General features: G+C 42.3%; 1 protein-coding gene across 5 annotated transcripts; it reads right to left on the bottom strand.

Moving 5' to 3' along the window:
* Positions 1 to 282: 282 nt before the first annotated feature.
* Positions 283 to 21,408, bottom strand: TAF5L (TATA-box binding protein associated factor 5 like). 5 transcript variants are annotated; one of them, XM_039379504.1, is made up of 6 exons: positions 21,225 to 21,408; positions 20,437 to 20,837; positions 16,369 to 16,513; positions 11,572 to 11,676; positions 8,077 to 8,801; positions 283 to 2,233 (listed from the first exon to the last, which is right to left on the bottom strand). In XM_039379504.1, exons 3-6 carry the CDS (start codon positions 16,508 to 16,510, stop codon positions 1,436 to 1,438), a joined length of 1,770 nt encoding a protein of 589 aa, XP_039235438.1. In that variant the 5' UTR covers positions 16,511 to 16,513; positions 20,437 to 20,837; positions 21,225 to 21,408; the 3' UTR covers positions 283 to 1,435. The 5 variants fall into 5 exon arrangements, with proteins under 5 accessions (XP_039235438.1, XP_027577205.1, XP_039235440.1 ...); XM_027721404.2 differs by lacking the exon at positions 20,437 to 20,837; XM_039379506.1 differs by lacking the exons at positions 20,437 to 20,837; positions 21,225 to 21,408 and adding an exon at positions 18,822 to 19,714.
* Positions 21,409 to 21,473: the final 65 nt, after the last annotated feature.

The following is a 21,473-nucleotide window of genomic DNA, read 5'->3' as shown; positions in this document are numbered from 1 at the left end:
CATGTGCATTTCAGCCAACCTACAACACTCTATTCTGTGATCTGTCACATCAGCTCTGTGGAAAGCCAGTAGAGGGACATCAAAATAGCATGCACCAAGTGAGCGAGACCACCAGATTCAGCCTCCAAGTGCCAACTGGGTTCTGGCTCAAGCAGTGTAGAAACATGCTGCTGCTTTCTTCCCATGCAAGTTGGAGTGAACTTCCCAGAAAGGGACCAAACCATTTTTATTTTTCTTTTTAAACTAAATGCTTTTAATAGAAAACAAAATACAAAATAACTCTTTCCAGAAAGCAGAAATATTTAATCTCTCCAAATGACAAACTAGAACGTGCTTTTTCCGCAGATCCTTGTTGTAAATGCTGATGATTTATCTCACAAAGTGTTCATGAAACCGGTATTGCAACATTTGAGAAGAATCCAACACTGGCAGAGCTGCCTCTGTGTACACACAATAATTTAGTAAGACTATTTTTTCCCATGTCACTTTGTGTGTCTCTCTTCATCCCCCTCTCCCTGGACTGCCAACTTCCATTTATGGAAATATTTCTGTGAGGTGCAGTGGTGGATTGACATGCCCTGTTTCCAATAGGAGTCCAAACTTAGCCACTTTATTTCTATTGTGCCCTCCCTCCAGACAAGGCAAGTTGTTTATTACCCTTAAAGCCACCGCTCTGCCCCCACTGTCCTCCCATCCTCAAAACACAGTGCAACCAGAGTCAGAAAATTTCCTAATTAATGGAACATAAATACAAATATCACAGCTAGTATCAGGAATCAAACCCAAATGACAATGCAGAGATGGGCCCCAACTGAGGTCAGATTTTCATCCCCTTACAAAAAAGAACAATCGTATTTTCTACTTACTTAGTCCAAAATATTCCAGAAGTGCTATAAGGAGCTGTAGTATTTAGGACCACTATCATTGTAGAATATACACAATGTTCTTTTAATAGAAGGGTCTTAAAAATGCTGGTCCTCTGCAATACCAGGAAAACAAAAGCAAAACAAAACAAAAAACACTGGGCCAGTAGTTCTCCACACACTTGAGCCTCAGTTAACAGTAGGTAACATGTGCCCATCAATCAACGCAGGATATTTAAGTGCAGGTCAGCAGCTTATCTGGTTGGCAGTTTCACTTGTCTGGACCAAGCTTTTGGTTTCCCCAAGCTACTGGATTTACTCCCCTTTTTCTCGTTCCTACAAGTACAAGATTAGAACGTGTATGTATTTTCATCACTTCTCCTTTTTTCCTTATTCTGTTCAACAGCACAGGCCTTTTCGTGACATCTTAAAGCATCTGCATTACTCTGAACATGCCTTTCAAGGGGCAAAGGAAGAAAAGTGTTTCACAGTCAGTAATCTCAGCTTGCAATGGACTCTGACATTCAATACACCCACCCACTTCCCTAAAAAAAAAAAAAAAAAAAAAAAAATTAATGTTCCTGATTTTCTTGTGCAATTCCAGTCACTAGAAGAAGATTACAGGCCATAAACTGTACGCTCAGTACATTATTCATTTGCCCGGTATATACACCAACCAGTTCACTGGAAGACCCATCCGCAGGGGCATTGCAGTAAGTGTTCCGAATGTCCCAGACCCGAACTGAATTGTCCATTGACGCTGAAGCAATCAAACTACTGTCAGGGCTAAAAGTAAGGCTGGTTATGTTGTCCGTGTGCCCCCTCAGTTCTTTGTAAAGAGTTCCTGATGCCAAATCCCACAGCTTTAGCCGCTGGTCTTCGCCTGCTGATGCCAGATACTTACCGTTGGGAGAGAACGCAAGCGCCAGCACAGGGCCACGGTGCCCGGTGAAAAGACGCACTGAATTGCCCTGCTGAGTGCTCCACAAGCGCACAGTTTTGTCCGTGGAGCCCGTCGCCAAGTAGTTGGAATTGGGGTGGAACTTGACGCAGTCCACGTCTGCCAAATGGCCTGCATATATTCGCAGTGGGTACGTCCGATCAAACGACCAGAGCCTCGCAGTGCGATCGTGGGAACCACTGGCAAAGTACAGGCTGCAGGGGCTAATATCCAAATCCCACACAGGATAGGCATGCCCTTGGTACAACACAGTGTTTGTAAAACTCCCAAGGTCCCAGTATCTGATGGACATGTCCTCAGAACAAGATAAGAGTCCTGAACTGTCTGAAAGGAACCTTGTGCTATACACAGGTCCACAATGTCCTCTCAGGATCTTCATTTCTGTGCCCGTGCTGTCATCCTCTTCCTCCTGGTCATGGAGGAGAAAAAGGAACAAGAAAGGAAAGCATGTTAATCTGTTCAACAACTACAGGAATCACCATCAGGAAAACAGGTGGGTGTTAATACAGAAGGAGTTATTTTAGACATGGCACACACAGTTTGTGCAACTCTGAGACACAAACATTTCTGGTGCATTTGCTGTATCTAAGTGGATGCTGGAAGAGATGGTGAGACAAGACTTTCTATAATGGCATTAATCTTCATTTTGGGTGGTCTCATGCTCAATCCAGAAGGCATCTTACCTGAGACTGTATGTAAATAGGGAAAAAATAACTATTTAATGACATTTTTCCTTTTGCTAAAAACATATGCAGAGTCCCTATTCATGCTATACTAAACATTTGGCTAAGATGTTGAAACAGATCTTGGCATCTACTCTTTTGGTGCAGTCATTATTGGAAGTGAATCTCACAGTAGAGGGAAATAATCACAGATGTCTTAAACAAAAGGCAGGATATGGCAAGACAAAGCGTATTTGACAAGTTGGACATTCTTTCTTAAACCCACATGTGAATAGAAACCCAGTAAGGCTGTAACATTTATTTCCCTGTGCAAGCTCCATCAGGATACTTTCACATCCTCACCATTCAAGAACACCCTTCAAGAATTGCAAATGTGTGCAGCTTATTTAGGTCAATGTATCCATTTTGGGTTAGGAAAAGATGAATAATCACAAAAATGATGGCACTGGAAACCTTTTTATCCTGTTATTCTCTAATTCAAGTATCAGGGCAGGTAAGTAAAGGCTTTCATGTTTAAAGACTGTTCAGTGAGCTATGCTAAAAGAATCTCCACATGATGGGTAAGAGCCTCTGAAAGCCTACTCAGGTAGCACCTCTTGACACTCAAAGGCTACAGACTACAAAAGTTTCAACAAATCTCAAGAGTGTCCTTGCCTGACAAGCTGTGGTCTCACTGACAGTGCAAGATAACCATGGCTTGGGGTGTACCTGTATAGTAGGTTGAGACCACCTTTCCTCAGGGCTGTCAGGCAGGCACTTTTTCTCAGTACTGAACCAGTAACACTCATTGACAGAATCTCTGCACATCAAATTCAACACAATGCCCTTTTGTTTGTGAGCAGCCCCTTCAACTTTTATCAGTGAACTGGCCTGTTTCCTGCAGAAGGAGCACTTCCTGCCCCGAGAGGAAACTCAATTCCCCAGGGCTGCTGGACTGCAGTTGACCAGCAGAAGTCAACATGTTGTGAGCAGCTTTCATCCCTCTGACCTCAGGACCCACAGACAGTTTTGGCTTCAGACTTCACGTCAAAAGTGAACAAACTCTGACTGAGCTACCTCCTTGTCTTTCTCCATCTCAATGGCATGATACATAGTAGGCAGCAAGCAGCATTTAGCGATACTAATTCTCTTCAGAGCAGTCAGTGCCCATGGGAGTTTTATGAGGTGGCTGGAAGCCAACTTCATCTTTGCTATGGAGGTGAGGCAGAGATAAACTGCAGGCTCTAGCATGCAAAGCCCCATTCATATTCAAATTGCTTTTTCTACCTCAGATAGAGCATTGTTTGCTGGAATCTACAGCATCTCTAGGCTATTAAAGGAGAACATTAAAGGAGAAAGTATAAAATGCTGCAGGTATCAGCCTATTTAATTATGACCATAAGATTCCTGACAAGTTACCGGTGGAAGCCCATTACCTATACTGCACTACAGTTTCTGTAAATTTTGCAAGTCCAGGTACTTAATTTTATGCATTTGAAGTAATACAAGGCTACTCAGGCTGTCTGCAAGCATATACTCTTTCTCTCTTACTCGCACTTCCTCTTCTTTCCTTGTATTACAGTAGCAGCTGATTTGACAACACCTCCTGCAGCATTGAAAGCCACATTCCTATATGGTCACAGGCAGCAAATCTTATCTTTGACTTCTGTTTGACACCCACTTAGCAAAACAACTGCACACTGCTCACTGAAGACAGTACACCTATAGTGCTTCTGAGACACTACATTTTTCTGTTTCCTCCCTATCCAAGTTAATCTGCTGACCCTATTAACAAAAGCAGCTGCAAGTGCAGCCACTAATTTACTTCCTTGCAAAACCAAGCTACATTTCTTCGTCAGATCAACCACGCTTGCATCCCACAGCTACTACCACCATTGTGGTGTGCATTTGCAGCAGCTATAGAAAGATTGCAATCTGTGTTATAAATCAACAGGGAGGCAGGGAATCCCTCTTCATAATATTTTTTCAGGATTTCAATTTCACACCTTGAATGTGATTCCTGGATATAACATACAACTGGGCATACCCAGATCCCATCAGCTCCTTCTGAAGTGGTTGCTGCTGCAGGTTAGCATGAACTATTTGTATTTCCTTGGAATGGACAAGAAATTAAATTAAATAAGTCTATGTTAATCAATAACCTACAGACACACACACACACAAACAGCTACATTTTATTAGTTGAACTACCTATTTTGAAAAGAACTATCAAAACAGATTTTAAGTAACAGGATATAACTGGAAAGCCTACCCACACTACTAAAGTGAGCTAAAAAATTTACTGTTTAAGAACTGAACAGAAAATGTTCCTGAGCAAGTGCAAGACTCCAAAAAATTATATTAATAAGAAACTGAAAAGAGCAAAAATGTTGGCATGGTTTGTTACACAGGACATCTTCTAAATGACATACCTACGGACAAACTGCCCAAATCCTCAGCTATTGCTTAAATCAGTAATGGATTTTGCATGACAGTCACTTGGACCTAGAAAAATTTATAGTTAATACATTTAACCATGTAAGCAGCAAACATTATCTAGCTGACAAAAATTATCTTGGTCTTCCACCCAGCATAAGCCTCAAAGGAATGAGTAAGCCTCAAAAAACAACAGTGACATCCTCAAAAAAACCCGAAAACAAAATCTCACACCACTCCCTTTTTTTTTTTTTAAGTAACTAGGAACAGGTTTCCCTGGGTGTCATCATCTTTCTCATCCTGCAGTGCTCTTAAGATGTCAAAAGGGAAGATTTCTTACCTGCCTACAGTAGAGATCTCCTAGCAGGGAAAGATGGGGAAGGATGGCTCTCATTGCAAGACATTTCTTACTGCTCCTTCCAGAATTCCCTCCCATCTGCCACTGAACAAGGTGTCAGCATCATCCCTGCTCATTACCACTTAAAGGACCACTGCCACTTAAAAGCAAAACCTTAAAAGCAGAGCTAAAAAGGGTCAAGTCTTAAATATTCACAGGATTTAAAGGATGCCACTCTTGCGGCTTGGAACCGAGCATTATTTTCTGCTGTTATGTAGTACCAGCGATGAGCATGGCAAAATTGCAGAGACAGACAATAAATCCATTTGGACAGCTGCAAAACTACATTTTTATACTGGACCTTAAGTAAGAGACTAAAAAGTGGCATTTGTGAGATGCTACTATAAAGAAAACAGAATTACAGTATCCCAAAATAGTAAGCCTCACCTGTTTCTGAGAGGAAAGACAACAGTGGTGAAGTACACTGCAGCATCACACTGAGCAAAATTCACTAAAACTATGCCTAGAAGATGATTTTGACCTTAGTGACACAAAGGCTCTACACGGACTAGGAAAAAATGTTGTTCTCTTAACACTTTTGCCAACTCTCGACCTCACATATGTGCATGTGTGTATACACACATATAGAAAAAGAGTTAATAAACTAAACCCAATGGTATAGCTTTAGTGCCACCTTGAACAAGATCCACTGTAACTACCATAATTTTAGACCTTTATAATTTCATAAACAGAGGGACCTATTTCTTTGCAGCAAACGAAACCAAGATAAAGACTAATTATTTCATGCATTACTATTTAAATACAATATCCAAAGCTAATTACACAACACAGAAGTCAACCAAAACAAATTTTAACATCCTCACAAGTTGTTCTATAGAACTCACTGAAGTAATGTCAAAGCACATTCAAGATTTTTGTTCTTTGTCAAAGTTTTCATCAGATTTATCCCTCTGAATTGCTGCTAATCAGACTGCAGTGACAGTCTGAAACACAGCCCCTGCTCACATTGAGCTGCATGACTGATAATGCAGCCCAGTTGAGGTGGTCTGGTTTGGTCTTAGTATCTGTGGCTTCCACTCCCATGGCACCCACGCAAGTGCTGGTCTGTCCCCACCTGCAATCCTATGGGTGCCTCTGTATTTTCATTTAGGGCTCCTAGACAATGGAATTTATTTCCTTTGTAGTCAAAGGGGTTTCATTTGCATTTGGTAACCAGCAGTGTGTTAAGGCTGGTATCCTTCCTTAACTTTCAACTCCTGCTCAGGTCACTATTTGTTTTGTTAGTGGTGGAAGTTATTCAGGGCAATGATGACTTTGACCCGTGCTGGTCTTCGACCAGTTTTTGATTTTAGATCTGTGCACAAAAACTGCAGGATACACGAAATATCAAATAGCCAACAAAAGCCATTTGCACTCAAGCTTCCATGGCTGTTTCATAATACAGGTACAATACCCAAGTATGTGCCTATGTGCCAAAAAAACCTAATACACACACTCCTGATAACCTGGCATTATCTCACTTTTCTATAGGCCAGAGCCAAAGAAGGTGACCCACTGATTTATCAGACAAATTCTCCTCTGTTGCAGGCTATTGACATTTGGCTTCCAAGATAGACAATAGCCACATGTCCTATGAACTCTTGCAGGTTATAATGAAAACAAATCCATAGTCCCACCTTAGTTTAGTCTGACCCACTTACCTGCTCACTCTGCAGAAAGGGTTAACCTGGGAAGCAGCAAACATGCTGTTGTGCTGTCTCACCTCAGTACCTGCCTCTTGTTCTCAAACTGACTAACAAAGCAATCCCTAATCACATATCTCTGCATACAGGCATACGCCAAGCTCTCTGCACTCTTCCAAAATAAACAGAACCCTGACACTAAGTATTTTTAGGAGAAGAAAAAACGGTGGAAAAAAAGCTGTTTCTACTGCTAAATGCTCAACACAAGAACAAATGAGGCTTTTCTTTTTTTCAAGAGGGGAGTGATTAAAAAACAGAAGAGTCACAAATTTTGATCTCTAACCAGATATAAGATGCTACTTAGGCAGCTGTGTCAAGAGGGGAGGAAGGGCGTGACTAGAAGGCAAAAAAAAAGCAAATTAGAAGATGCTATCTGGCCTCGAAAGTGAAGGTATACACATTCCTGACCTTGTCTCCAGCACTCCAGAGTAGAAAGCCTCTCAAGTTTCTACACTTTGGATTCCTTAACATTCTGCATATTTTTTCCATGATAACTCTTCACCTCTGGTTAAGGTGATGCCTCAAATGCAGTTTTGCACTTAGGCACTGGAGCAGACTCTTTTGGCTCTTTCCTTACTTTGTCTTTATTTTCCTCTTCCTGTGTCTCCACCCTCCTGCCTGGTTGTTCTGAGCTATTTGCCTTATAGTTTTCATTCAGTGCTGTGTTTTTATTGTCCATATCTCCTTGACTCGTCTTCCCACCCCTAAGAAGGCTCCATGCTCCTAAGGAAAGGGAGCCTTCTCTAGTCACCTGTCCTTACTTAGCTGCTTGTCTACTGTCATCTGTTCAAGGACAGCTGGAGGAGGAAGATCAGCACCCAGGACTAGCAAACTATGACCCATGCACAAACTCACTGCACCTCAGTGCAGCATTTACAACCACTCCAGGAAAGAATAAGGACAAGACTAGGCTATAAAATTTGTGCATCAGCAAGGCAGACAGGTTGTGGAACAGCCTCATAGTCCCCTAAGACATTACTAGATACTTCACAACGCACATCCAAAATAGCCCAGCAAAAGGGGTAGAAGGGGAAAAAGAAAAGGGCATCCAGACCTCCTCATCCAGGATGTCACAAGCCAGACGGATGCGGGACACATCAACAAGGTGGGGCTCAGATTTTAACTTCCTGGAACGCAGGCTCCACAGCTTCACACACGAGTTATCGAACCCAGCAGCGAGCAGCTTGCTGTTTGGTGAAATCTCTGCAGTGTTCAGCAACTGCTCTGTGTTATAGAAGGCATAGAAGCAGATGGTCGTTAAGGAAGGGGGCCCGTCCTTGACACGTTTAATGCTGTCCTGCAATAAATCCAGCGCTGCCTCATTCTGCAGAATGGAAGCTGGCACATCGCTGGGTTCCAGGCCGTTGCTTTCACTGCGCGAGGAGCTCCCACCAGCATAGAGTTGGTAGTCAGTCCTCTTGGCAGGCTGCACATCCAGATGAATGTGCAAGGTCAGAACTTTGCACAGGGCATTGTTGTTGTCACTTTGGAGGTAGCGAAGAAGGTAGTTGTAGCTGTCCTCTTGAAGGCGGATGACATACTTGTTGTCCAGAAAAGCCCGGAGCTTCAAGTTGGACAGGATATCTTGAATAGTCATGGTAGTCTGCAACTGTTCAATGATATCCTTCTGGCTGGCATTCTGCAAGAACATGCCATGGAAGCGGCTGTAAAAACTGTCCACTGTGCTTTTTAGGCCATTCTGGACCATGTTCAGATGGAGGTAGACGAAGAGGGGATATAGAAGAGGCATCACTTCATGGCTGTGCTGAGAATCTGAATCTGTATAAAAAACAGCAACAAACTTTGAATGATTTCTCAATCCTCTTTCTACTGGGAATAAAACAGAGCAAGGATGATTACTGAGAAAGCCTTGACAGTGGCATCAGAGAGCAAGCAAAAGGAGACTTGTTGGCACATCTAAGTGAACCTTTTCTGTCACCTAAAGGCGGTACAGTACCTATTACAGACCTCAATAGAGACTGTCAAGTCAGTGAGGTACCTTGTCAGAACAAAATTCAGAGATTTCATAACTCTTTTTAGGTGTGGGATACCTAATAATATACCACCTCATAAAACACATGACAGTTGAATTTCCCTCATTTATTTAAGAGGAAAAACTATGCCCTTTGTTTATTGCGATAAAGGAACTGGAAAATTTATTCATTATATTTAAAATAGTATTTAAGTGTTTAAGTCAAAATTATTTACCTAGCTTGTTTAGGCCTCAGCTTTGTTGGCTTTTTTTCTCTTAGCTTCAATAAAACTTGCATGTGGTACTTCGGATGGAACTAATTTGTCCCCAGGGGAAAAGAAGCTAGTTTCCAAAATGTACTGCAATACGCTATGCTCTTGTTTTATTTCTGTGTCTGCCCATGTACACGCTTTCTCTCTCTCTGCCAAGGCAAATCCCAGCAGTAATTCCTAGTACACAGCGTAACAAACCCCCGATTAGGCTGTGCTGTACCTTGCAGAGACTGATCTGTGCAACAGCTCCACCCTTCCTTCACCAGCTTCTTGGGGCTGTTTGCCAGCTACAGGAAGCTGTGAGGAAGCAGAGCCCTGCTGCAGAACACCATGGCAACATACAGGGCTGCAATGAGTTACTACTAAAGGACCAAATGGTCCAAATTACTGGAAAACAAATAGGCATTGCCGATCCTTAAAATGGAAAAAGCATTGCTGCTTTTCAGCTTTTTCATCTCTCCTGCCGCTCACCAGTGCATACCCTTTTTCCCCCCCCGTTTCCATTAGGTTATTTTTCCTCTGTGCTAAGCACTCTTCCAGACTTTCTCTGGTCCATACTGTGCCTCTCTCTCTCTCATTTCTATGAGCAAATATAGAGTAGGTCTGGCATGCTTGTATACTTAAGCATCATTCTCCTTCCTGTCCCACTGAAACTGGGACAAAGCCAGTGAAAACAGTGGTCTGGATGTAGTAAAACCTCTAAGCAGCCAGCAGGTGGTCTTTTCTCTCTAGGTGCACTAGTCCAAAAATGCAACAAGAGGAAGGACCTCATTCTGCAGTGGGGACAAAAGGGAAAAGATGGGAAGTTGGCAGAAAAAGGAATGAAGAAAAACATTCCCTAGGAACATATGAAGAAATGTTACAGGAGCTGGGTCTGTCTAGTCTGGAGAAGACCAAGGGGGTATCCAATTGCTGCCTTCAGTACAGAGTGGGACACTACACAGGAAAAGGAGCCTGCCTCTCCTCGGAGGTGCTCAGTGGAAGGACATTAGGCAAGCTGCTGCAAGGGAAATTCTCATCAAATTGCTCAGCCCTGCAGCCGGGTCCCAGAGGTGCAGAGCAATATGTACCTTCTTTTGATATTCTAAACCCGACTGGAAAAGGCTCTGAGCAACCTGATCAAACTCTCATCCTGCCCTTCTTTGAGCGGCTGGTTGAACTAGAGACTAGTTAGTTTAGTTCTTCAATGACCCTGCCCACTCCTCGGTGGCGCAGGCATCACAGAAATGGGAAGTGTCCTGCTCTGCCTGGTGGTGCAGGCTGGCAAGTTACTCCCATGAAGAAAGAAGTAGCTCGTACATGTTAGATATCAAAACAGAGCAAGAGGGACAACAAAAAAGATGAAAACAGCCAACCTGAACACCAAAACCATGCCTAACACTTCCTCAAGCAATTAAGTGACCGAACAGAGCCACCATACTTCTCAAAAAATCTATTAAACCACAGGGATTTACCTCAAATATTCAAGTGCAAAGGTGTGTAACTGCTGCAGGCAGCAAGGCTCTAAGACTTCATTATTTTCTGCCTCTGCCTTCCTGCCTGCGTGCTTCTCTTCCCTTCAACAACTATCAGAAATATTAATCCTGATGTTATGCACAATGGGATCAAATCCCTACACTGGACAAATGTTGATGTGCCCAAAGGCAGGAGGAGTGACAACCTCACTTTCCTTGGTATTATTCTCTAAAAATTCTGTCTACTTTCTTCTTCCCACATTGGAGACTAGGTAGAAGAATAAGGAGATTCCCACGAGAACATTTTCAAAAAAAAGAGTGAATAATAATAAAAAAAAATTATTATTGTTTTGGGCATCACCACAGAGTGAGAATTTTTTTACTTTGTCATATCCCTCCAGTCTCAAAGCCAGTACAAATTTAAGGGAACAAATTCTCCCTTAAAAATCCAGACCACCATAAAAATAAGCTAATTATAGATAAAATTAAAACTCCTAAACGAGGAGACAGCAGAGAACTACACTCATTTCTAAGTTACCTGCCTTTCACATAAAACACTAATCTTCCTTCTTGTCCTGTGTATGTATGCTGTTGTCTAGAAGATCTAAAAGGCCAAATGCTTGAACAAGAAAGAGCAGACATCTACAAAATTCAAGGCTACTCAGCACACAGACAACAGTCCAAATAAGAAAAAATCAAATATTTCTATTTCTAGTAACTGAAATATCAAAACTAGAAGTCAGAACATTGTTAAAGACATGATTTTGAATTTTATTATATTGTGCTTTACTCATTGAAATGACAAAAAAAAAAGTCAGCTATTGTCCTCTTCCTTGCTTCCTGATATTTACCTGTGAGAAAATTGCGTAATCGTCCAAATTGTACTTCATATTGCTGTGGCTCTGCCAGGCAGGGAGCTGCAGACACAACGTTGGCACAACCAGACTCAGATTGGACTGTGAAATAAAATAAGTAAAAATTAAATGGGGATTTAAGGAGTTTTGTATGTGTGTCTGGAAACAAAGCTTCTCATAAAATTCAAGATACGCAGCCACTCAGATGACATTTCATCTTTGAAACCACCCAGGTAGGACATAGTCCAAAGCATCTAAATGTGGCATTAACAACCTAGACAGATCATGAATGAGAAAGTATAATGAAAGCTAAACCCCACCTCCCAAAAATCTCAGCAACTCATGTGCTCCACCCAGAATACCTTTTAAACTTTTCAAATACAACCTTAAGTTCCCATGAAAATCAGACTAACACCATCACAGATCCTTTAACAGTTTTACAACTCAGTAGTTTTACTACTTTGCACTCAAAAAAGATGAGGAAAGCCATCTACAATCTATGTTTCTCCAAAACATAGTTTCTTAATCAGTGGGTCCCACCAACTCTCCTAAACAGAAGGTTTGCAGTGACACTACCTCAGATTCTCAAATTCCTTGTCCCAGTCATTATAGTTTACAACAAATTATAATCAGTATAATTTACTAAGTCTCATGGATATGGTGGTAAAAATGCACTGAATTTTTAAGCAAACACTTAGTAGTTTTTAATAAAAATGTGCCCTCCTCCCTGAGGATTTTAGGTTAAAGGGTAGCTGGTTGGTATGGTCTCCTGAGATGGTGCTAAACTGTTTTTCCGAACCAGTACTGACCCTGGTAAAAGTGGTTCTGAACTATTTAGAAATGGAATTGGCTTCTCCTTCTCTGGCAGTAAACCTTTGCCGTTCTGCTAACTGCCTGGAATCCAACAGGGGACTTTGTGCAAGTCTACAGACATGCACGAACATACCCCAAGCATATGGAAATACCGGTGATTAGAAACACAAGTTCCTCCCTTCTAGAGCACAAGAGGGTAAGCAGTTTCACTATTTTCCTTTCATATTTTTTTTTTCAATTCATAACTATTTTTCGCTCCACAAGCTATTTTTATTACTTTCACTTCAATTTCTTTCAGTTTCCCCTGGCCTGCACCACTTTCCATCCTCTCTCTTTGTCTTTCTACTTCTGAGTGACTGGGGTTTTTTTTTGTTCCAGCATTTGGCTCATGCACACAGGCACAGCTCTGACATCCCTGGAAGTCTATAAACAACATAATCAAATGTTCACATGCTAAAGAGAGATAGGCCAGCCTCCAGCTCATCTCAATGCTTCTAATTAGAAAGAGATCAGCACACGGTATACATGGGCAGCCTGTTGCTATTCTCTTCCCCCTCTCTCTCTGGTAAGACACAGGTCTATCTTCCTTCAGCTTATGTAAATATAGGAGGTGTGTTTACCAACTCTCAAGGGCAAGCCCAGTTCAGCTTTTGAAACAGAGAGCTGGGCTGCGCTCATCGTTCCCTCTTGGGAAAAAACCCCAAACAGATTCCAGCACCAATGCCCTACTGTATCTTAAATTAGTTTGGAAATAAATAAATATAACTTGCTGAAAGATACAGCTACACTGAGCTTTCTACAGCCTGTCTGCTTCTGAAACTCAAAGTTGGTAAGAACTCCAGCCTCACGTATTTGTAGTACTTAACAGCTAAAGTAAAAAGCTCTGCTATTTGGACTTAAAATTTAATATAATCAATATTCAGCATGAAAAAGTAAACGGCATGCACATGTAGTAACTCAAGAATGCTTAGTGTCAATTTTCAATTTCACTCATACTATTCACTATAAAAGCAAAGAAAAACAGAAATATGACAGCCTGTCTCTTATGCTGTGTCACAGGATTATATACAAGGGTCAACTCCTCAGAGTTCTGGTGGTCTCATTTCAGCAGGAATGGGAATGACTTGACACCTTGCTCACTCCATGAAAGCACAATTCATTGGCCTTGGCTTTATGAAGTGTTCCCTCCATGCCACAACTTTCTCTGCATAAGCAACTTAATTCCAAAATGAAGGTGTACTTGATGCTTCAGAAAGTGAAATATCATCTTTGGCTACCTATCCTGAAATAGTCTGACTGGACAATCATTATGCCCTATTCTTTCAGTAACAATGCTAGAGCTCATTTCCATCCAGCAAATGGTAAATGAAGCCCTACATACCAGACAGCTGTAACAAGTTATAGTCCAAGTCTTTGCCTTACCAAAACTTTGCACCAACCAGAATTGCAAAAAGGATCAAGAGCTCAATTGATTCCAAAACAAGAGTAAAATTTCAAGCATATTTTCTTCCTGGTAGAAATAAAACACTGGCTATATCCTTCTCATACATTAATAAACCTACCATAGCTTCTTTTTCATCTTCTCCAGTGGTCACAGGAACATCTATTGGAAACATCTGCTCCTTCACTTCCAGTAAGTGGAGCCAGCTATGTGACCTGATAGCAGATTGAAAGGAACTCACTCCTAACTCAGGGATACAGACAGTACCCTCCTGGTTTTGTGTGTTTGCTACCAGATTTGCTTTCAGCTAACAAATGTGTGGCTACTGTAAATGCAGTTGAACAGCAACTGATTCGTCTTTTGAGTGAGTGTGATGATGTATAACTTTATATTATTTCAGACAGTCCTATGGGCAATATTAGAGGAACCTGTTCCTTGGTCACTCATTCTGTCCTCAAATATTATTCTACTTTTCTACAGAAATATAGGATAGTCACAAGGAAGCTCTGTGCTGCAGATGTGATTGGGGAGGGTCCTAGATAATCTCTTCTGGGCTACCTCTCCCACAAAAAAACTTGGGCCAGATGATCTTCTGAGGTTCCTTCCAACCTGGGCTGCTCTGTGATTCTGTGAAAACAGCTGTACAGATATAGCAAACATATGACGAACTGAAGAAGGGCTGAACTGAAGAGACTGTGGAAGAAATGTGGAAGTAAAATTGAAAAACAAAGCTACTTCCAAATCTGAGGACACCTTACACTGTGAAAGAGAAATCACAGAACTGAAGCCTGAAGTAAGCAACTCTCCCATTTACACAGGCTAGTTAATTTAAAAGTCAAACAAAAGACCTGAACACAAAAAGCAAGGTGAGTTTTCTTATGGAAAAACCAAAAACATTTTCAGAAAAACATATTTGATCGCTCTCCCCAAAATAAAGCAATGCAGGCTTTACAGTCTGCTCAGTTTTTAGTCAGTTTGCAAAACTAAGATGACTGCAGCAAAAAGTATTTTCAGCCTCTGTTGTCAGAATAAGAAGCTGGGTTTTGCTTTTTCAACAGTCATTCATGGAACTGCAGCATGCTCGCTGACAGCTAATTATGAGCATGTTTGACAAGAAGTAGTAAGCAGCTGAATACATGAGAGCAGACCATTTTCAGTTCTATTGAAAACTGATGACTAAATTCTGAATCACCATCCACAAAACCCGCACCCTGGCTAGAGGATACCGACTAATATGAAATCTAGTAATAACATTTGGTGGAAGATAGTAAAAAGACAAAACCCAAACACACACTCATTCACTCTTTATGGAAACTTTTTTTCTGCATGATGCCACCTGGTATGGTTGGTATCACATTCTAAGCCCATTTCAACACTAACCTTTCTACCCACTTCTCACATAAAATCTCCTACTAAAAAAACAATTCAGCATTTTACTTTGGTTTCATTCCTTCCCCATTTCCCCCAGTACTTTTTCACGGAGTTGCAACAAACTTCTGATCGTTACACTGAGGAAATGAAAAGTATTAGTAAGACCTAAGTCACTTCTAAATAAGGAAATACTACCAAATTTCCTTCAGACCCCTGAGAGAGTCAGCCTGAACATTTACCCACAAGTCACTTATCTTTGGATTGTTAACTATGGTAAAATAGTCTAGAGGTGGGAAAAGCTATTTTGGCATCCAATCTTACGTAGCCACAAGAAGAGAGCTATACAGCAACTTATGTTTTGTCAAAACAAGTTGTACCACAAGTAACTAAGGTCTCTACCACTCTGTTTAGCCTAGGATACTGTCACAATCTAAGCAGTTTCATTAACAGAAAACATTTTCACTCAAAGGTTATCCCAGCATTTTCTATTACTTTTACTAGTAAATTTAATTTCTATAACCTCCGCATTGCTTGCATCCTTCTGGTACTTGTATGTGCTCAAGCAGCAGAATTTCTTGTAACAAAAATAATAACTACAACACAGACTGTCACAGACACAATTTGAAAAGCAGGTAGTGTGGCAGGATTCAAAAGCCTTTAAGAAAGAGGAGAAAGGGTATGCAGGGAAATAAACTGTCTCTCCACTGAAGGTTTTAGATTTTTTTACCCCAAGTGACAGAGTAGTGCTTTCACCACTACAAAGCTGACTAGTCCAGAAAAAGACACAGCCTTATGTCTTCCACTTCACATGATATAACAAAGGTACAACAGATTTTCCTGCTTCTACTTAATTCTTCATCTAGGTTCTTCTCACCTCTGTCCCAAAGCAGCACTACTCACCAGACTTCATGTTCTTTGGGATACAACATGTGTATTTTCCACTACCCTAACCTGGTATTTCAGCCTGCTCTTTCGCTGACTATGAATGTCACCTTGTTACACTTTCATCCACATTTTCATTATTCAAAAGTTCATAACTCAGGCCAACTTCACACTGAGAAATTTCTTTATTTCAAAAGGAGAGCTGTCCATATGTGCAGACAAATTCACACAGTTGCCAATATACATACAACTCTGTCAAGTACCCATGGAAGATTTGACAGAATTACCTGTGAGATTAGCTGCCATCTCTTCAGCAGTCTGACACAGCCTCAGCCCTTGTTTTAGGGGACCTTCTGAGTCCACATACTGACGGCGCTTGAGGTAGCAGGACACTGCCATCTGAATCTGTTCTGTGCGTACGCGTTTCATGACCTCAAAAGAAAAGGAAGAGACGATGAGGCTCTTACTGTGCAAGCATAAGCTAAGATCAACTTACACCACAGTTGTGTTAATACTGACAGAAAACAAACAGCTCAGTATTTTCATTTCTGAAGTCAAACAACTTCATTACTGAAGTATGAAACAGAACCTTAGGGCATTTGCCTCTCAGTACTAAGGCGTACCTAGAGACTTTGTATCAGATCCCTGAAGATGTTTTGCTGCCTAATTCTGCTAATTTCACTGAGGAATCAAAACCAGGATTCTGGACTAAAACTGCAGTGGTGAGCTGAAGCATTTGTTTTTGTTAAAAATAGCTCATAAAAAGGGAATGTTTTTCCCCCTCATGTTTTTATAGTAGCAGTTTAAGTATTCTTCAATCATTTTCTGGTTCTTTTGCTTGACCAATCAACAAAACAACTCCAGAAGACAGAGGAGAATGAGAAATTAACATACAAAGAAGGAAATTTCATAAACATAAATATGATTGGCTTTTAATACCAAACCTATTTGTGTAGTTCAGGAAGCAATAGCTTATCATCTGAACTTAAAGGTTAGAGCCAGACTTTTGGCACTTTGCTCAGGTTAAGTCCCCCCAAAAAAACCCAGGGAAATAACAACAAAAGCAGAACCTTCTGCCTTTGTCACCTGGCTCCATCTATCAAGGCTTACCTCCTACAAAGGTCAAAAAGAAAAAAGAATCTTTTGAAGGTTTATCTTATATATACATTTTGAAAGCCATCCTCACAAACACCACTTTTAGTATCTCAAAAGCAAAAGGAGTTCACTGCTGGCTTTTAGCCCCTGGCTTGTAATAAAGGAACCTCAGTAAGATGAATGCAATAGCTCCCTTGCCATTTGAGTAGTCCCTGACTGCCACCACTCCTTCACAATAGCCATCGATTTTACACAGAAGTTTAGATAACCTAAAAGGCTTCAAATAAAGCAGAACTAAGCAACAGGGATTTTTTTCTGTCACAATACTAGGTAAAGCCTGCCTTGAGAGAGTTCAACTTACAGTCTTGCTACCAATGACTTGCATGTGTTTCACAAGTGCACATGCTTTCTGGTTTAGGCAGCTAAATCTGATGAAACACAGCCTTTTGAGAGAGATAGACAAAGATGCCCTTCCCTCCTTGTAAGAACCATATTCCTAACAAAGGACAGCTTTAAAAATATGATCATAAATGAGGCTTTGCTAATACTCATGCACACTTTAGTGCTTATCCCAGTTGTTAGAACAATAAGCCTTCTGTGAAGTTAATTCCAAGTGGATGGGGATGCAAGGTTTCAGCAAAAGTTACTTCCAACAGATACATGGAATTGCAAGCCCATATGCTTTGGTGAAAACCTTAAAAAGGTTCCCATTTGTTCTCACAGGTTAAGTAACTGTTGAGGGCGGAGTCATCAACAAGTGTGGAGTTTTCAAAGCATTTCCAGATAGACCCAATAAAATAGTTTCAACCACACCTTTTTCCACTCCAAAAATAAATTTCCTTTTCATCTTCCCTGAAATTAAAGAAATTATATCTGAGACTTACACTGTCTCAAATATAACACCTTTTCTGCTGCACAAAACTGTGGCAAAGACAGAATTCTAATGAAGGCCATGAAGAAAGATGGAGACAAGGATGGACCATCTAAACCCACTCTTAACTAAAGTTCACAATGTATTATGTTACCATCCTGCATTTCAGCCAGCAGCACGGACTCACGTGCAAATTACTTGCCCAGGTGCAAGTAAATGCCTCCACATGCACTCTGGCATTCAGTTTAGAATTGGGTAGCAACTTAATTGTATTTGAGATGCTCTCCTAAATGTTTATTTTAGGTCTAGAAACTGTTTTGGAAAGTTTGCATCTAGATTGTCGTATTTATCTTATAATCCAAAGGAAAATGGCACAGGACAGAATCAACTTAATGTTTCTGAAGCAGTTTTGGCCAGTCAGAACTGTGCAAATAGCCTCAGGCCAGTGATTCAAAAGCAAAGAGGGAGCATTTAGAAATACCCTTGCCTATACTGTTTTTGCTTCAGTTACAGGATCGATTTACACTAGGTTAGATTTGGTAAGAAAACCCTTATTCATTATGGCACAGCATACATGTACAGATGATACCCCAAACTCGTAATGGATTGGAGAAACCAAAAACTGGTGAAAGATGCAGAACTCCAGGAGACCCTTTGAAATGACAGTGACAAAAGAAGAGCACCATGATCAGCATTTTCAAGCTGCTGAACGAGCAATGACCAACAGAGAAAATGGTAAATTTTAAAATGATAGGTAAAAAAGCAGTAGGTTACCCAGTAGTATCAAATTCTAACATCAGGATCAGATATTTTAGCAGCAACAGAGAAGAGCCTGGGAAAGGAGCAGCTGCTGGCAGCTGATTCAAATCCAAGCTTCTTTGGAGCTTTGGGAAAAACAGGGAAGCCCCAGTTTCCTCAGTCAAGACTAGCAAGGTGGTGTTTGCTGCTGATTTATGCAATCTGCATAGTTTCTTGCCCTGCAGTCACAGTAGTGCATGTTACCAGCAGTATCTCATAGAGATCTCTTTCCCTATTCTCAGATGATAGCACAGGAACTACTTTACAAGAAATGCATCTTCACCAAGAAACACCCGTTGGCATCAGACACACTATCACCTCTAGTTTAATTTCAGTCTTGGCTTCTTCATTCACTTTGCCTTTATACCGCACCCTCAGCATTACAAAGAACAATGTCACCCAAGCAGAAAAAGTATTAATGAAAAGTGCAAGAGCAAAATCAACAGTCCTGCAAATATTCTTTATCAAGCCCTTCATCAAAAGTAGAATATATCATGAAGTAAATATATGCACGGCTTGCCAAAATGCCTTCAGCTGGGTTCAAGCTGAGCCAATTCACAACAGGTCAATGATGCAGAATTTATAGGCATAAAAGGACAAGCCTGCTGTTTTAACTTCCCATCAATTTTAAGACTCTTCCTCTCATCACTGAAGATAATCTCCAAAATATGAAAAGCACATGAAAACCGCAAGTGTATAGTTCCGTGTCCATGAAATGCAGAAAGCTTGAAACAATTGTTCGAAAATCTCAGCTGCCTCATTTCTCTCAAACAGCCAGAGAGAACAACAAATACTAATCACATTAACTGTTTTTACTGATAAGCAAAATACACAAGGAAAGAGAGGAAAGATCACATTGTGACTTTGAAAACACATCACAAGTTCCCCCTTCCTAAAAAAGCTGGGAATGAACTAAACATCGGGCCAAGGAAATTAATTTCCTGCCTATGCTACATTTCAGGTACACGTTTAGGCAGATTCCATGGCCTTGGAAAAATCCCAGTACGGACTCTACAAAAAGAGCTCGAAAAATAGCATTCGAAATGCCGCTTTTAAAGACTCTGTATTCCTGTTGTGAGTTTGGGACAGCAGTGTCTTTCTTCCAACAGACTGTGGAAAGACCTGTGAGCAGAGCGCCAAGGACAAGCAATCTTAAAAAAAAAAACAACAAAAAAAGCCACAAAAACCCCCATCAAAACCCAAACAATAAAAAATAAAACAACAGAAGCAGCTTTTGAATATTCTCCAATGAGAACTGTGTCTCAGGCCTCAGTTGTGGATGGAGAAGTACAATCTTTTATCCTTTATTGCTACAGGTGAAATTTGGGGCCTACCAACAATACTAACTCCAAATTTTTAACTTTGTGACATTAGGGTAATCTGAGATTTACAAAATTTTCAGCGTAAACAGGATAAGGATAAACTAATACGAAGATAACCACAAACTTAGAGCCAAGGGATGTCGCACATGCAGTGGCTGCAATTCAGAAAAAACGGGCAAGTAAACATGACAAGTTAATTTGGAGACACAGCATAGGAATGGTGCAAAATAGGAAAACAGGATAGCAGGAACTACGGAGAAAGCTTTTGCCTGAGCAGTGGCACTCGTGAAGAGGCAGAGAAGGAATAGCTGTGATTTTAGAAGAATCCATTTGCATTTAGACGTAGATGTAGCTCGCCGTCCATGAATTTAGCTTTGCCCATTCCACTATTTTCCCCCCGCTTCAAAGACGGTGCCAAAGAACGCCTGGCTTCACCGGTCCGATCTCCTCTGCGCGACCTGGGCAGGGCGCTTTACTCCAGCCCACTTCACACCACCTTGGGCTCAGCTCCACCACCCAGCCCTTCCCCGGCCGAGCGGAGCTGCCGGACATGTGGGCCCCGCGGGCGGACACCAGGGCCGGGAGCCTGCCGGGCCCCTCGCCCGTCCCGGGGCTGCTCTGCCGGCCGAAGTGCGCTCGCTGGAGGGACGCGAAAAGTGAAAGCCTTCCCCTGTCAGGATGAAAAAAAAAAAAAAAAAAAAAAAAAGAGGAAAAAAAAGAAAAGGGAAGAGAGACGGCGCGATAAGAAGCTGCTCATTAAACCCACGCACTTTCCAAGGGAAAGAAGAGCATGAGGAACAGAGCCCCCCCAGCGACCTCCGGGCGCAGGGCAGGCGCCCGGCCCCGTCAGCACCCGGGGCTGCCCCCAGGGCCGCGCCCGTGCCCGGGGTGCCCCCGTCGGCTTCCCGGGAGCCGCCGGCCGGGCCGGGCCGGGCCTGCGGGGCCTCCGCCACGAGGCGGCCGCGGGACGCCCGGGCCCCGCTCCCGCCGCCGGCACCGCCTCCCGCGACCCCCCGCGCGGGCCCCGGGCCGCGGCCTCGGGCCGGTCCCCACTCACTGAGCATCGCAGGCGGCGGGAGGCGGCGGGAGGGAGGCGGGGGCCGGCGCGGCCGGGAGGGCGCTGTCACTGCGCCCAGCGGCGCCAGGCGCTGCCGATGGGCGCGCCGCCGCTGCCGCATCCCCTGCGGGCCGGTGCCGGTGGCGCGGCCGGTGCTGCCCGGGGCCCGGCGGGCGGCGGCGGCCGCTCCATGGCCCGGCTGACACACGCCGGGGCGGGCGGGAGCGGGGCCGGGGCCGCGCAGGCGCC

The sequence above is a fragment of the Pipra filicauda genome, unplaced genomic scaffold (assembly GCF_003945595.2).
Source record: "Pipra filicauda isolate LSUMZ 115617 unplaced genomic scaffold, ASM394559v2 scaffold16_size7369187_pilon, whole genome shotgun sequence".
Lineage (NCBI taxonomy): Eukaryota > Metazoa > Chordata > Aves > Passeriformes > Pipridae > Pipra > Pipra filicauda.
This window is presented reverse-complemented; position numbering and strand designations above follow the sequence as displayed.